The following is a 17,148-nucleotide window of genomic DNA, read 5'->3' on the forward strand; positions in this document are numbered from 1 at the left end:
AATTTTTACAAATCTGTAACAAAAAGGTGACATGATTATTGCTTTGCGTACACAGTAGAATTGTTGTGAACCAAAGACGATCATGATAAACTCCACAAAGATTTCATATTTTTCACTTGTGGCCTATTTTGACACTGGGGTTTTCAAATATTTGTATTTCATGGTAATTATGTCATTGTATTTTTTTATTGTTTGTGCCAATGTTTTGCTCATTGTGGTTATCTGTATGAACAGGAGCTTACATGAACCTATGTACCTTTTTCTGTGCAGCCTGTTTGTAAATGAACTGTTTGGTAGTACAGGGTTGTTTCCATTCCTTCTGGTTCAGATCCTCTCTGACATTCACACTGTTTCTGCTCCCCTTTGTTTCCTGCAGATTTTCTGTTTGTACTCTTATGCAAGTGTGGAATTTTTCAACTTAGCCATCATGTCTTATGACAGATACCTCGCTATCTGTTGTCCTCTACATTATAACACACATATGACGTCTAAAAAGATTGGCACACTTATTGCCATAACATGGTTATACCCTTGTTTTGCGATTGTCGTTTGGTTATCTTTGACTACTCCTCTGCAGCTGTGTGGGAATATCATTGATAAAGTTTTCTGTGCTGCCCACTCTGTTGTCAAGCTGGCATGCTCTAACACCAGTGGAAGTAATATATATGGACTTATTGTATGTTTTGGAACAATCTTTGTTGCTTTAAATGTAATTCTTTACACTTACTTGCACATTCTTAGAGTTTGTTTTTCTGGTTCTAAACAGACCAGACAGAAAGCCGTCAGTACCTGCACACCTCACCTTGCTTCCCTGCTCAACTTCTCTCTCGGGGCTTGCTTTGAATTATCGCAGAGCAGGTTTGATATGAGCAGAGTACCAAATATGCTTCGAATATTTTTATCATTATACTTTCTTACATGCCCACCGCTGTTCAACCCTGTAATGTATGGCCTGAAAATGTCTAAAATACGGGCCTTGAGTAAAAGTCTTATATCAAATGTTGGCTATTAATATTCTTACCCTTATTGGCTTTAATTTAATCAAACCTTTGTAGTATTCTAATGTAGAACTGTGTATTCTGTTTTAATGTTACTAATAAAGTACAGTACATTAACTCATAATCTAATTTTCAGTCTGTTTTGCTCATGTAAATATAAGATAAGACTTTGACTTAGAAATTTGCCTTGCACACACAATGCAAAATACAAAGATATAACTTCCACAAAACTACTGACAGAGATGTATTTTAGTAGTGAGCACCATGTGAGTCAGATTGAGAAATGAGCCAAATGTATTTTATAGCATCACATTTACTATTATATCTATTTGTATTTTATTAAGCTATGTATATTTCATTCAATGATAGATACTCATCTTTACCTGAATATGACTCTTAATAAGTTACTACTTTATACTACTTCAACAAGGCCTTCTGATCTGCACTGTTAGACTCATTATTTCTTCACATATAGGTCCACACAATGCACAATGCACAAATCATGTATATGGCCTAAGGTATTATAATGTATATAGTGTGCTTTGATTGTGATTCTGAATGTTGTTTATTTAATTTTAAGTAGTTCTCTGTCTGTTCCTGAATTTAGCCTGTAACACTTGGTTTTCCCTTCTGGGCAGAAACTGTCTGTGGCTCATTTGATGGTTTAATTCACACAAACTTGACATGAAGCCCAACAGAACAGACCACACAGGTTTTTTCAGTGACCGATTACTCCCGTTTATATTGAGTAAGGGCTTATTAAGTAAAAGCATTTGTACTAAGTCATTATTTCAGATACCTGTTATGTGAAAATACAATGATTAAAAATTACAATAACAATTAAAGCTGCAAGCAGCGTTGGTCGGAACCTCGCACTCTGGTCCATCGGGATCAGATCATTTTGCTTTTTAAAAATGAGGGATATTTCTTACAAGTGTGGTGTGCTTTTATTTTGAAAGTGTGATTGACGAATTTTCCGCATGGTGAGACATATCTGTCTTGCTCACACCTGTGACATCAAAACTATACAAGTCTTTGGGCCCATTCACTTGAATTTCAATTAGTAAATTGAAAACTCTTGATGAGTTTGTGTGTAAAACAAATTATTTCCCTAATTTTCATCAACTCTACTTTTAGAAAAGAAAAGACTTTTAACCCACATGACCTGGTCAAAGTTTGATTGACATATGTACTGTCAGGAGAGTGTGAGCGAACCCACACCTTTTTGAACATTTACTGCTTCCACATAGTTTTAGATACAAACTTCATTTGAACTTTAAATGAGTCACGAGACTTTGACCTACAAATCTTGAAATTACATGTGTTTTCTATCTTTTACTGTTTTTGAGATATTAGAGTGTGAGTTTTAAAGTCTTTTCTTGCTCCTCCTGTGATTTTATAATGAGTGTGTATTGCGGAATGTTTCACAGCACTGAGGGAGTGACATCACCAGGAGCAGTTGGAGAGGAGGATTTTAGAGTACGCTTCTTGTGAAATCTCCTCATAAATCCCATGACTTTGGCCAAATCTTACATTAAAAATCATTTTTTAGTAGGAAATTCTGTGGCGAATCCATTGATACAGGTTTGAAAGTGGTCAGACTTATAATTTAGATGTCAGAAGCCTCTGTTTGACACAAAGTTCATGCCCATAGATTGCCTCCCCATTGGTTTACATTGTAAGGTGTGATGTGGCACTGCAACCCTCAGGGCTTATTAAATCCAAACCGTTCAAGTGATTACAAAGTTTTTAACAACTTTATTTCAGCATAGTGTCATAAGTCATGTATTAAGGTTTCAAGCCGATACCATTAACACCCTCAGAGGAGATAGCATTTGTTCGGGGTCCAAAATTGGGGCAAAGTCTTATTTTTAAAGGCTAATTGCGGACTTCCTGTTGGATTTAGGTCAGGGGTGTCAGCATATGATTTGTAGGTCTTGATGAGACGAATAATTGAGTTTTGGTTTGATCCCTCTATGACATTCCTACGGGCTGTGGCGGCCATTTTTGTTACATAGGTGGTCCTAGAGAGCACATTTTGGCTCTTTAAGGGTTAATTTTTACATTTTATCAAATTTTTCACCAGACCTGATATGCGTGCCAAATTTGGAGAGTTTTTGAGCATATTTAGGGGATCAAGTTTAGGGTTTAAGTGGCATAATAATAAAGAATTAAACAAACAAAGAAATAAACACACGAAAAATTAAAGCTGCAAGCAGCGTTGGTCGGGACCTCGCACTCTGGTCTGTCGGGATCAGATCATTTTGCTTTTTAAAAATGAGGGATATTTCTTACAAGTGTGGTGTGCTTTTATTTTGAAAGTTTGATTGACAGGATGAGAATTTTCCACAGGGTGAGACATGTCTGTCTTGCTCACACCTGTGTCATCAAAATTATGAACGTTTTGGGCCCATTCACTTGAATTTCAATTAGTAAATTGAAGACTCTTGATGAGTTTGTGTGTAAAACTAATTATTTTCCTAATTTTTATCAACTCTACTTTTAGAAATATTATATTTGAGATATATTTGAATGGAGAGTGTGAGCAAACCCACACCTTTTTGAACATTTACTGCTTCCACATAGTTTTAGATACAAACTTCATTTGAACTTTAAATGAGTCACGAGACTTTGACCTACAAATCGTGAATTTACATGTGTTTTCTATCTTTTACTGTTTTTGAGATATTAGAGTGTGAGTTTTAAAGTCTTTTCTTGCTCCTCCTGTGATTTTATAATGAGTGTGTATTGCGGAATGTTTCACAACACTGAGGGAGTGACATCACCAGGAGCAGTTGGAGAGGAGGATTTTAGAGTACGCTTCTTGTGAAATCTCCTCATAAATCCCATGACTTTGGCCAAATCTTACATTAAAAATCAGTTTTAATAGGAAATTCTTTGGCGAATCCATTGATACAAGTTTGAAAGTGGTCAGACTTATAGTTTAGATGTCAGAAGCCTCTGTTTGACACAAAGTTCATACCCATAGATTGCCTCCCCATTGTTTTACATTGTAAGGCTGATGTGGCACGGCAACTTTCAGGGCTTATTAAATCCAAACTGTTCGAGAGATTACCAAGTTTTTAAGAACTTTTTTTCAGCACAGTGTCATAAGTCATTTATTAAGTTTGAAGCAGATACCATTAACGCCCTCAGAGGAGATAGTGTTTGTTCGGGAGCCAAAATTGGGGCAAAGTCTTGTTTTGAAAGGCTTGGATTTAGGTCAGGGGTGTCTGTGTATGATTTGTAGGTCTTGATTAGATGAATAATTGAGTTTTTCAGCATGTTTAGGGGGTCAAATTTAGGGTTTAAGTGGCGTAATAATAAAGAAAGAAAGAAACAAACAAACACACAAAAAATTAAAGCTGCAAGCAGCGTTGGTAGGGGACCTCACACTCTGGTCTGTCGGGATCAGATCATTTTGCTTTTTAAAAATGAGGGATATTTCTTACAAGTGTGGTGTGCTTTTATTTTGAAAGTTTGATTGACAGGATGAGAATTTTCCACAGGGTGAGACATGTCTGTCTTGCTCACACCTGTGTCATCAAAATTATGAACGTTTTGGGCCCATTCACTTGAATTTCAATTAGTAAATTGAAGACTCTTGATGAGTTTGTGTGTAAAACTAATTATTTTCCTAATTTTCATCAACTCTATTGTTAGAAAAGCAAAGACTTTTAACCCACATAACCTGGTCAAACTTTGATTTGAATGGAGAGTGTGAGTGAACCCACACCTTTTTCAACATTTACTGCCTCCACATAGTTTTAGATACAAACTTCATTTGATCTTTAAATGAGTCATGAGACTTTGACCTACAAATCTTGAATTTACATGTGTTTTCTATCTTTTACTGTTTTTGAGATATTAGAGTGTGAGTTTTAAAGTCTTTTCTTGCTCCTCCTGTGATTTTATAATGAGTGTGTATTGTAAAATGTTTCACAGCACTGAGGGAGTGACATCACCAGGAGCAGTTGGAGAGGAGGATTTTAGAGTACGCTTCTTGTGAAATCTCCTCATAAATCCCATGACTTTGGCCAAATCTAACATTAAAAATCATTTTTAGTAGGAATTTCTGTGGCGAATCCATTGATACAGATTTGAAAGTGGTCAGACTTATAGTTTAGACGTCAGAAGCCTCTGTTTGACACAAAGTTCATGCCCATAGATTGCCTCTCCACTGGTTTACATTATAAGGTGTTATGTGGCACTGCAACTCTCAAGACTTATTAAATCCAAACCGTTGGAGTTATTACAAAGTTTTTAACAACTTTTTTTCAGCACAGTGTCATAAGTCAGGTTTTAAAGTTTGAAGCCGATACCATTAACGCCCTCAGAGGAGATAGCGTTTGTTTGGGGTCCAAAATTGGGGCAAAGTCTTGTTTTGAAAGGCTAATTGTGAACTTCCTGTTGGATTTAGGTCAGGGTTGTCTGTGTATGATTTGTAGGTCTTGATGAGATGAATAATTGAGTTTTGGTTTGATCTCTCTACGACATTCCTACGGGCTGTGGTGGCCATTTTGTGACATAGGTGGCGCTAGAGAGCACATTTTGGCACTTTACGGGTTAATATTTACATTTCATCAAATATTTCACCAGACCTGATGTGCATGCCAAATTTGGTGAGTTTCTGAGCATGTTTAGGGGATCAAATTTAGGGTTTAAGTGGCGTAATAATATAGAAAGAAACAAAAAGAAACAAACACACAAAAAATTAAAGCCGCAAGCAGCGTTGGTCAGGACCTCACACTCTGGTCCAGCGGGATCAGATCATTTTGCTTTTTAAAAATGAGGGATATTTCTTACAAGTGTGGTGTGCTTTTATTTTGAAAGTGTGATTGACAGGATGAGAATTTTCTGCAGGGTGAGACATATCTGTCTTGCTCACACCTGTGACATCAAAATTATGAACGTTTTGGGCCCATTCATTTGAATTTCAATTAGTAAATTGAAAACTCTTGATGAGTTTGTGTGTAAAACAAATTATTTTCCTAATTTTCATCAACTCTATTTTTAGAAAAGGAAAGACTTTTAACCCACATGACCTGGTCAAAGTTTGATTGACATATGTACTGTCAGGTGTGTAGAGACAATAAGTAACTGCAGCTGAATACAGAAAAATACTCATATATTTGAATGGAGAGTGTGAGCGAACCCACACCTTTTTGAACATTTACTGCTTCCATATAGTTTTAGATACAAACTTCATTTGAACTTTAAATGAGTCACGAGACTTTAACCTACAAATCTTGAATTTACATGTGTTTTCTATCTTTTACTGTTTTTGAGATATTAGAGTGTAAGTTTTAAAGTCTTTTCTTGCTCCTCCTGTGATTTTATAATGAGTGTGTATTGCGGAATGTTTCACAGCACTGAGGGAGTGACATCACCAGGAGCAGTTGGAGAGGAGGATTTTAGAGTACGCTTCTTGTGAAATCTCCTCATAAATCCCATGACTTTGGCCAAATCTAACATTAAAAATCATTTTTAGTAGGAATTTCTGTGGCGAATCCATTGATACAAGTTTGAAAGTGGTCAGACTTATAGTTTAGACGTCAGAAGCCTCTGTTTGACACAAAGCTCATGCCCATAGATTGCCTCCCCACTGGTTTATATTATAAGGTGTTATGTGGCACTGCAACTCTCAAGACTTATTAAATCCAAACCGTTCGAGTTATTACAAAGTTTTTAACAACTTTATTTCAGCACAGTGTCATAAGTCATGTATTAAGGTTTCAAGCCGGTACCATTAACGCCCTCAGAGGAGATAGCGTTTGTTTGGGGTCCAAAATTGGGGCAAATTCTTAATTTGAAAGGCTAATTGCAGACTTCCTGTTGGATTTAGGTCAGGGGTGTCAGTATATGATTTGCAGGTCTTGAAGAGACGAATAATTGAGTTTTGGTTTGATCTCTCTACGACATTCCTACGGGCCGGGGCGGCCATTTTGTTACATAGGTGGCGCTAGAGAGCACATTTTGGCACTTTAGGGGTTGATTTTTACATTTTATCAAATGCTTCACCAGACCTAATGTGCGTGCCAAATTCGGTGAGTTTTTGAGCATACAATAGGGTCTGTTTACAATGAGTATTTTTACTCAATTCAATCAATTTTTATTTATATAGCACCATATCACAAAAAGTCATCTCAAGGCACCTTTCACATAGAGCAGGTCAAGACCATACTCTTTAATTTACAGAGACCCAACAATTCCCCCATGAGCAAGCACTTTATTACTCTTTGTAATAAATTTTCATTTGACTTATCTTCGAGTGTTCAGCTCCCTGGTTGCTTCAATGTCACTCTCTACCCAACCTAGAAAAACCCCTTTGAAATCATTTTTCCCCTGTTTCTGCTGGTCTGATACCAGTGTTCTTTTTGTCACCAAACTTCCTTGTCACCACTTATTTTTTGGTTGAGATCATCACAACTTACTCAACTTACAGAACTTGTATTCTTTACCTTCAGTGAGACATTTTCTCATTTTGGATGTTTTAATGGCTGTCAAGACATTTCCTTCTGAACCAAACATGCCAACCTGTTGGTGACAAAAGATAAATGAAAGGTTTGACCTGCTGGTTGTGTCAGGTCAAAGGTCATGAGGATTCCTCCTCTAGGACCATGAATGTCTGTACAAAATTTCATGGCATTCCCCTCGAGCTCAGATGCTTTTGCATTTTAAACAGTAGGTGGACTACAAAGTCTTCTTTCTCAGTATGGGTCAGTGGTTATTTTCATAATGAGGTCAGTCTGCTGCTGTGGGTGTCCTCCTTGAAAAGTTTAAAAGTCGTTGCAGCAGAGTGTCGGCTCAGTTAGGAGGGAGTCACAGTATGACTACAGCAGGACAGCAGGGGAAAGTTGGGATTCACATGTCACAAATAAAGTAATTTCCATTCTATGCATTACTTTGACTTTGAAAAGGAAACGGTACATTTGAGGGTGTTTGTTAAAATTCTTTCCATGATAATGAACCTATTTATTATTACTACACTGTCTTATGTTCATGTGTGCTTGATGTTGAAGTCCAGTCCAAGTTTAAACTATGTAAATTTTTACAAATCTGTAACAAAAAGGTGACATGATTATTGCTTTGCGTACACAGTAGAATTGTTGTGAACCAAAGACGATCATGATAAACTCCACAAAGATTTCATATTTTTCACTTGTGGCCTATTTTGACACTGGGGTTTTCAAATATTTGTATTTCATGGTAATTATGTCATTGTATTTTTTTATTGTTAGTGCCAATGTGTTGCTCATTGTGGTTATCTGTATGAACAGAAGCTTACATGAACCTATGTACCTTTTTCTGTGCAGCCTGTTTGTAAATGAACTGTTTGGTAGTACAGGGTTGTTTCCATTCCTTCTGGTTCAGATCCTCTCTGACATTCACACTGTTTCTGCCTCTTTTTGCTTCCTGCAGATTTTCTGTTTGTATACGTATGCAAGTGTGGAATATTTAAACTTAGCCATCATGTCTTATGATAGATACCTCGCTATCTGTTGTCCTCTACAATATAACACACGTATGACATCTAAAAGGATTGGCACACTTATTGCCATAACATGGTTATATTCTTGTTTTGTGATGGTCGTTTGGTTATCTTTGACTACTCCTCTGCAGCTGTGTGGGAATATCATTGATAAAGTTTTCTGTGCTGCTCACTCTGTTGTCAAGCTGGCATGCTCTAACACCAGTGGAAGTAATATGTATGGACTTATTGTATCTTTTGGCATAATCTTTGTTGCTTTAAATGTAATTCTTTACACTTACTTGCACATTCTTAGAGTTTGTTTTTCTGGTTCTAAACAGACCAGACAGAAAGCCGTCAGTACCTGCACACCTCACCTTGCTTCCCTGCTCAACTTCTCTCTCGGGGCTTCCTTTGAAATATTGCAGAGCAGGTTTGATATGAGCAGAGTACCAAATATGATTCGAATACTTTTATCATTATACTTTCTTACATGCCCACCGCTGTTCAACCCTGTAATGTATGGCCTGAAAATGTCTAAAATACGGGCCTTGAGTAAAAGTCTTATATCAAATGTTGGCTATTAATATTGTTACCTTTATTGGCTTTAATTTAATCAAACCTTTGTAGTATTCTAATGTAGAACTGTGTATTCTGTTTTAATGTTACTAATAAAGTACAGTACATTAACTCTTAATCTACTTTTCAGTCTGTTTTGCTCATGTAAATATAAGATAAGACTTTATTGTCCCAGAGGGAAATTTGCCTTGCACACACAATGCAAAATACAGAGACATAACTTCCACAAAACTACTGACAGAGATGTATTTTAGTAGTGAGCACCATGTGAGTCAGATTGAGAAATGAGCCAAATGTATTTTATAGCATCACATTTACTATTATATCTATTTGTATTTTATTAAGCTATGTATATTTCATTCAATGATAGATACTCATCTTTACCTGAATATGACTCTTGATAAGTTACTACTTTATACTTATTTAAAACAAATTATTTTCCTAATTTTCATCAACTCTATTTTTAGAAAAGGAAAAAGACTTTTAACCCACATGACCTGGTCAAAGTTTGATTGACATGTGTACTGTCAGGTGTGTAGAGACAATAAGTAACTGCAGCTGAATACAGAAAAATACTCATATATTTGAATGGAGAGTGTGAGCGAACCCACACCTTTTTGAACATTTACTGCTTCCACATAGTTTTAGATACAGACTTCACTTGAACTTTAAATGAGTCACGAGACTTTGACCTACAAATCTTGAATTTACATGTGTTTTCTATCTTTTACTGTTTTTGAGATATTAGAGTGTGAGTTTTAAAGTCTTTTCTTGCTCCTCCTGTGATTTTATAATGAGTGTGTATTGCGGAATGTTTCACAGCACTGAGGGAGTGACATCACCAGGAGCAGTTGGAGAGGAGGATTTTAGAGTACGCTTCTTGTGAAATCTCCTCATAAATCCCATGACTTTGGCCAAATCTTACATTAAAAATCATATTTTAGTAGGAAATTCTGTGGCGAATCCATTGATACAGGTTTGAAAGTGGTCAGACTTATAGTTTAGACATCAGAAGCCTCTGTTTGACACAAAGTTCATACCCATAGATTGCCTCCCCATTGTTTTACATTGTAAGGTGTAATGTGGCACTACAACTTTCAGGGCTTATTAAATCCAAACCGTTGGAGTTATTACAAAATTTTTAACAACTTTATTTCAGCACAGTGTCATAAGTCATGTATCAAAGTTTGAAGCCGATACCATTAACGCCCTCAGAGGAGATAGTGTTTGTTCAGGGTCCGAAATTGGGGCAAAGACTTGTTTTGAAAAGCTGATTGCGGACTTCCTGTTGGATTCAGGTCAGGGGTGTCAGTGTATGATTTGCAGGTCTTGAAGAGACGAATAATTGAGTTTTGGTTTGATCTCTCTACGACATTCCTACGGGCCGTGGCGGCCATTTTGTTTCATAGGTGGCGCTCTCGAGCACATTTTGGCACTTTGGGGGTTAATTTTTACATTTTATCAAATTTTTCACCAGACCTGATGTGCGTGCCAAATTTGGTGAGTTTTTGAGCATATTTAGGAGGTCAAATTTAGGGCTTAAGTCTCATAATAATAAGAAAGAAACAAAGAAACAAACAAACAAAGAAACAAACAAACAAAGAAACAAACAACAATAGGGTCTGTTTACAATGAGTCTTTTTACTCTTTGTAATAAATTTTCATTTGACTTATCTTTGAGTCTTCAGCTCCCTGGTTGCTTCAGTGTCACTCTCTACCCAACCTAGAAAAACCCCTTTGAAATCATTTTTCCTCTGTTTCTGCTGGTCTGATACCAGTGCTCTTACTGTCACCAAACTTCCTTGTCACCACCTAGTTTTTACCAGCGGTCACTGCGCCTCCAGATGTGAATATGAAACATGTTGGGATCAAGCCATGTAGGTGTTGATTGACAGCTGTGATTGACAGTTAGCTCACCTGCTGCTCTCCCCGGCTCCGGGACTCGCAATCGTCTGACTATTGTCACACTATTTCACTAAGTTTAATATTACTTTATTACAATACCTGCCTGTTAGCACAGTTTAGCTAAAGTAGCTAATGCTGACTCAAATCAGCTCCAATGACAAATTTTGGGTGACATCAGACCTCACTACGTCCATCCTTATATGCAGTCTACGGTTGAGATCATCACAACTTACTCAACTTACAGAACTTGTATTCTTTACCTTCAGTGAGACATTTTCTCATTTTGGATGTTTTAATGGCTGTCAAGACATTTCCTTCTGAACCAAACATGCCAACCTGTTGGTGACAATAGATAAAAACTTTTAAAAAATCAGGGGATCAGGGAAGTCATTGGGACTCATCATCTGGGAACCATGAATGTCTGTACTACATTTTGTGCCAATCTATAAAGTAGATATTTTCCTTGATAATTGAAAGGTTTGACCTGCTGGTGGTGCCAGGTCAAAGGTCATGAGGATTCCTCCTCTAGGACCATGAATGTCTATAAAAAATTTCATGGCATTCCCCTCAAGCTCAGATACTTTTGCATTTTAAACAGTAGGTGGACTACAAAGTCTTCTTTCTCAGTATGGGTCAGTGGTTATTTTCATAATGAGGTCAGTCTGCTGCTGTGGGTGTCCTCCTTGAAAAGTTTAAAAGTCGTTGCAGCAGAGTGTCGGCTCAGTTAGGAGGGAGTCACAGTATGACTACAGCAGGACAGCAGGGGAAAGTTGGGATTCACATGTCACAAATAAAGTAATTTCTAACCTCTGCATTACTTTGACTTTGAAAAGGAAACGGTACATTTGAGGGTGTTTGTTAAAACTCTTTCCATGATAATGAACCTATTTATTATTACTACACTGTCTTATGTTCATGTGTGCTTGATGTTGAAGTCCAGTCCAAGTTTAAACTATGTAAATTTTTACAAATCTGTAACAAAAAGGTGACATGATTATTGCTTTGCGTGCACAGTAGAATTGTTGTGAACCAAAGACGATCATGATAAACTCCACAAAGATTTCATATTTTTCACTTGTGGCCTATTTTGACACTGGGGTTTTCAAATATTTGTATTTCATGGTAATTATGTCATTGTATTTTTTTATTGTTAGTGCCAATGTTTTGCTCATTGTGGTTATCTGTATGAACAGAAGCTTACATGAACCTATGTACCTTTTTCTGTGCAGCCTGTTTGTAAATGAACTGTTTGGTAGTACAGGGTTGTTTCCATTCCTTCTGGTTCAGATCCTCTCTGACATTCACACTGTTTCTGCCTCTTTTTGCTTCCTGCAGATTTTCTGTGCACATTCTTATGGAGCTGTTGAATATTTAAACTTAGCCATCATGTCTTATGACAGATACCTTGCTATCTGTTGTCCTCTACAATATAACACACGTATGACGTCTAAAAAGATTGGCACACTTATTGCCATAACATGGTTATACCCTTGTTTTGCGATGGTTGTTTGGTTATTTTTGACTACTCCTCTGCAGCTGTGTGGGAATATCATTGATAAAGTTTTCTGTGCTGCTCACTCTGTTGTCAAGCTGGCGTGCTCTAACACCAGTGGAAGTAATATATATGGATTTATTGCATCTTTTGGAACAATCTTTGTTGCTTTAAATGTAATTCTGTACACTTACTTGCACATTCTTAGAGTTTGTTTTTCTGGTTCTAAACAGACCAGACAGAAAGCCGTCAGTACCTGCACACCTCACCTTGCTTCCCTGCTCAACTTCTCTCTCGGGGCTTGCTTTGAATTATTACAGAGCAGGTTTGATATGAGCAGAGTACCAAATATGCTTCGAATATTTTTATCATTATACTTTCTTACATGCCCACCGCTGTTCAACCCTGTAATGTATGGCCTGAAAATGTCCAAAATACGAGCCTTGAGTAAAAGTCTCATATCAAATGTTGGCTATTAATATTCATTATTGGCTTTAATTTAATCAAACCTTTGTAGTATTCTAATGTAGAACTGTGTATTCTGTTTTAATGTTACTAATAAAATACAGTACATTAACTCTTAATCTACTTTTCAGTCTGTTTTGCTCATGTAAATATAAGATAAGACTTTATTGTCCCAGAGGGAAATTTGCCTTGCACACACAATGCAAAATACAGAGACATAACTTCCACAAAACTACTGACAGAGATGTATTTTAGTAGTGAGCACCATGTGAGTCAGATTGAGAAATGAGCCAAATGTATTTTATAGCATCACATTTACTATTATATCTATTTGTATTTTATTAAGCTATGTATATTTCATTCAATGATAGATACTCATCTTTACCTGAATATGACTCTTAATAAGTTACTACTTTATACTACTTCAACAAGGCCTTCTGATCTGCACTGTTAGACTCATTATTTCTTCACATATAGGTCCACACAATGCACAATGCACAAATCATGTATATGGCCTAAGGTATTATAATGTATATAGTGTGCTTTGATTGTGATTATGAATGTTTTTTATTTAATTTTAAGTAGTTCTCTGTCTGTTCCTGAATTTAGCCTGTAACACTTGATTTTCCCTTCTGGGCAGAAACTGTCTGTGGCTCATTTGATGGTTTAATTCACACAAACTTGACATGAAGCCCAACAGAACAGACCACACAGGTTTTTTCAGTGACCGATTACGCCCGTTTATATTGAGTAAGGGCTTATTAAGTAAAAACATTTGTACTAAGTCATTATTTCAGATACCTGTTATGTGAAAATACAATAATTTAAAATTACAGTAACAATTAAAGCTGCAAGCAGCGTTGGTCGGAACCTCACACTCTGGTCCGGCAGGATCAGATCATTTTGCTTTTTAAAAATGAGGGATATTTCTTACAAGTGTGGTGTGCTTTTATTTTGAAAGTTTGATTGACAGGATGAGAATTTTCCACAGGGTGAGACATGTCTGTCTTGCTCACACCTGTGACATCAAAATTATGAACGTTTTGAGCCCATTCACTTGAATTTCAGTTAGTAAATTGAAAACTCTTGATGAGTTTGTGTGTAAAACAAATTATTTTCCTAATTTTCATCAACTCTATTTTTAGAAAAGGAAAGACTTTTAACCCACATGACCTGGTCAAAGTTTGATTGACATATGTACTGTCAGGTGTGTAGAGACAATAAGTAACTGCAGCTGAATACAGAAAAATACTCATATATTTGAATGGAGAGTGTGAGCGAACCCACACCTTTTTGAACATTTAGTGCTTCCACATAGTTTTAGATACAAACTTCATTTGAACTTTAAATGAGTCACGAGACTTTGACCTACAAATCTTGAATTTACATGTGTTTTCTATCTTTTACTGTTTTTGAGATATTAGAGTGTGAGTTTTAAAGTCTTTTCTTGCTCCTCCTGTGATTTTATAATGAGTGTGTATTGCAGAATGTTTCACAGCACTGACGGAGTGACATCACCAGGAGCAGTTGGAGAGGAGGATTTTAGAGTATGCTTCTTGTGAAATCTCCTCATAAATCCCATGACTTTGGCCAAATCTAACATTAAAAATCATTTTTAGTAGGAATTTCTGTGGCGAATCCATTGATACAGGTTTGAAAGTGGTCAGACTTATACTTTAGATCTCAGTAGCCTCTGTTTGACATAAAGTTCATGCCTATAGATTGCCTCCCATTGTTTTACATTGTAAGGCTGATGTGGCACTGCAACTCTCAGGGCTTATTAAATCCAAACCGTTCGAGTGATTACAAAGTTTTTAACAACTTTATTTCAGCATAGTGTCATAAGTCATGTATTAAGGTTTCAAGCCGGTACCATTAACGCCCTGGGAGGAGATAGCGTTTGTTCGGGGTTCAAAATTGGGGCAAAGTCTTATTTTGAAAGGCTAATTGCGGACTTCCTGTTGGATTTAGGTCAGGGGTGTCTGTGTATGATTTGTAGGTCTTGATGAGACGAATAATTGAGTTTTGGTTTGATCTCTCTACGACATTCCTACGGGCCGTGGCAGCCATTTTGTTTCATAGGTGGCGCTCTCGAGCACATTTTGGCACTTTGGGGGTTAATTTTTACATTTTATCAAATTTTTCACCAGACCTGATGTGTGTGCCAAACTTGGTGAGTTTTTGAGCATATTTAGGGGGTCAAATTTAGGGCTTAAGTCTCATAATAATAAGAAAGAAACAAACAAACAAACAAACAAACAAACAAACAACAGTAGGGTCTGTTTACAATGAGTCTTTTTACTCTTTGTAATAAATTTTCATTTGACTTATCTTTGAGTCTTCAGCTCCCTGGTTGCTTCAGTGTCACTCTCTACCCAACCTAGAAAAACCCCTTTGAAATCATTTTTCCTCTGTTTCTGCTGGTCTGATACCAGTGCTCTTTCTGTCACCAAACTTCCTTGTCACCACTTATTTTATGGTTGAGATCATCACAACTTACTCAACTTACAGAACTTGTATTCTTTACCTTCAGTGAGACATTTTCTCATTTTGGATGTTTTAATGGCTGTCAAGACTTTTCCTTCTGAACCAAACATGCCAACCTGTTGGTGACAATAGATAAAAAATTTTAAAAAATCAGGGGATCAGGGAAGTCATTGGGACTCATCATCTGGGAACCATGAATGTCTGTACTACATTTTGTGCCAATCTATAAAGTAGATATTTTCCTTAATAATTGAAGGGTTTGACCTGCTGGTGGTGCCAGGTCAAAGGTCATGAGGATTCCTCCTCTAGGACCATGAATGTCTGTACAAAATTTCATGGCATTCCCCTCAAGCTCAGATACTTTTGCATTTTAAACAGTAGGTGGACTACAAAGTCTTCTTTCTCAGTATGGGTCAGTGGTTATTTTCATAATGAGGTCAGTCTGCTGCTGTGGGTGTCCTCCTTGAAAAGTTTAAAAGTCGTTGCAGCAGAGTGTCGGCTCAGTTAGGAGGGAGTCACAGTATGACTACAGCAGGACAGCAGGGGAAAGTTGGGATTCACATGTCACAAATAAAGTAATTTCTAACCTCTGCATTACTTTGACTTTGAAAAGGAAACGGTACATTTGAGGGTGTTTGTTAAAACTCTTTCCATGATAATGAACCTATTTATTATTACTACACTGTCTTATGTTCATGTGTGTTTGTTGTTGAAGTCCAGTCCAAGTTTAAACTATGTAAATTTTTACAAATCTGTAACAAAAAGGTGACATGATTATTGCTTTGCGTGCACAGTAGAATTGTTGTGAACCAAAGACGATCATGATAAACTCCACAAAGATTTCATATTTTTCACTTGTGGCCTATTTTGACACTGGGGTTTTCAAATATTTGTATTTCATGGTAATCATGTCATTGTATTTTTTTATTATTAGTGCCAATGTTTTGCTCATTGTGGTTATCTGTATGAACAGAAGCTTACATGAACCTATGTACCTTTTTCTGTGCAGCCTGTTTGTAAATGAACTGTTTGGTAGTACAGGGTTGTTTCCATTCCTTCTGGTTCAGATCCTCTCTGACATTCACACTGTTTCTGCCTCTTTTTGCTTCCTGCAGATTTTCTGTTTGTATACATATGCAAGTGTGGAATTTTTCAACTTAGCCATCATGTCTTATGACAGATACCTCGCTATCTGTTGTCCTCTACAATATAACACACGTATGACGTCTAAAAGGATTGGCACACTTATTGCTATAACATGGTTATACCCTTGTTTTGTGATGGTCGTTTGGTTATCTTTGGCTACTCCTCTGCAGCTGTGTGGGAATATCATTGATAAAGTTTTCTGTGCTGCCCACTCTGTTGTCAAGCTGGCGTGCTCTAACACCAGTGGAAGTAATATATATGGACTTATTGTATCTTTTGGCATAATCTTTGTTGCTTTAAATGTAATTCTGTACACTTACTTGCACATTCTTAGAGTTTGTTTTTCTGGTTCTAAACAGACCAGACAGAAAGCCGTCAGTACCTGCACACCTCACCTTGCTTCCCTGCTCAACTTCTCTCTCGGGGCATACTTTGAAATATTGCAGAGCAGGTTTGATATGAGCAGAGTACCAAATATGATTCGAATACTTTTATCATTATACTTTCTTACATGCCCACCGCTGTTCAACCCTGTAATGTATGGCCTGAAAATGTCCAAAATATGGGCCTTGAGTAAAAGTCTTATATCAAATGTTGGCTATTAA

The 17,148-nt window shown here is 36.8% G+C and overlaps 4 protein-coding genes across 4 annotated transcripts; all 4 read left to right on the forward strand.

The window, feature by feature from the left end:
• Window positions 1–82: 82 nt before the first annotated feature.
• On the forward strand, window positions 83–1,012 carry LOC137186668 (olfactory receptor 4E2-like). Its single transcript, XM_067595740.1, has one exon. The coding sequence runs from the start codon at window positions 83–85 to the stop codon at window positions 1,010–1,012; it is 930 nt and encodes a 309-aa protein (XP_067451841.1).
• Window positions 1,013–8,126: 7,114 nt separating this feature from the next.
• LOC137186669 (olfactory receptor 4B13-like) lies at window positions 8,127–9,056 on the forward strand. Its single transcript, XM_067595741.1, has one exon. It carries the CDS (start codon window positions 8,127–8,129, stop codon window positions 9,054–9,056), a length of 930 nt encoding a protein of 309 aa, XP_067451842.1.
• A 2,938-nt stretch (window positions 9,057–11,994) lies between these two features.
• LOC137186670 (olfactory receptor 4B13-like) lies at window positions 11,995–12,924 on the forward strand. Its single transcript, XM_067595742.1, has one exon. The coding sequence runs from the start codon at window positions 11,995–11,997 to the stop codon at window positions 12,922–12,924; it is 930 nt and encodes a 309-aa protein (XP_067451843.1).
• A 3,294-nt stretch (window positions 12,925–16,218) lies between these two features.
• Window positions 16,219–17,148, forward strand: LOC137186671 (olfactory receptor 11A1-like). Its single transcript, XM_067595743.1, has one exon. The coding sequence runs from the start codon at window positions 16,219–16,221 to the stop codon at window positions 17,146–17,148; it is 930 nt and encodes a 309-aa protein (XP_067451844.1).

Source organism: Thunnus thynnus, chromosome 7, assembly GCF_963924715.1.
Source record: "Thunnus thynnus chromosome 7, fThuThy2.1, whole genome shotgun sequence".
NCBI classification, from domain to species: Eukaryota; Metazoa; Chordata; class Actinopteri; order Scombriformes; family Scombridae; genus Thunnus; species Thunnus thynnus.

Bases quoted from the DNA above. Each gene is read 5' to 3' on its own strand.
- LOC137186668 (XM_067595740.1), top strand. From the start codon at position 83: ATGATAAACTCCACAAAGATTTCATATTTTTCACTTGTGGCCTATTTT.
- LOC137186669 (XM_067595741.1), top strand. From the start codon at position 8,127: ATGATAAACTCCACAAAGATTTCATATTTTTCACTTGTGGCCTATTTT.
- LOC137186670 (XM_067595742.1), top strand. From the start codon at position 11,995: ATGATAAACTCCACAAAGATTTCATATTTTTCACTTGTGGCCTATTTT.
- LOC137186671 (XM_067595743.1), top strand. From the start codon at position 16,219: ATGATAAACTCCACAAAGATTTCATATTTTTCACTTGTGGCCTATTTT.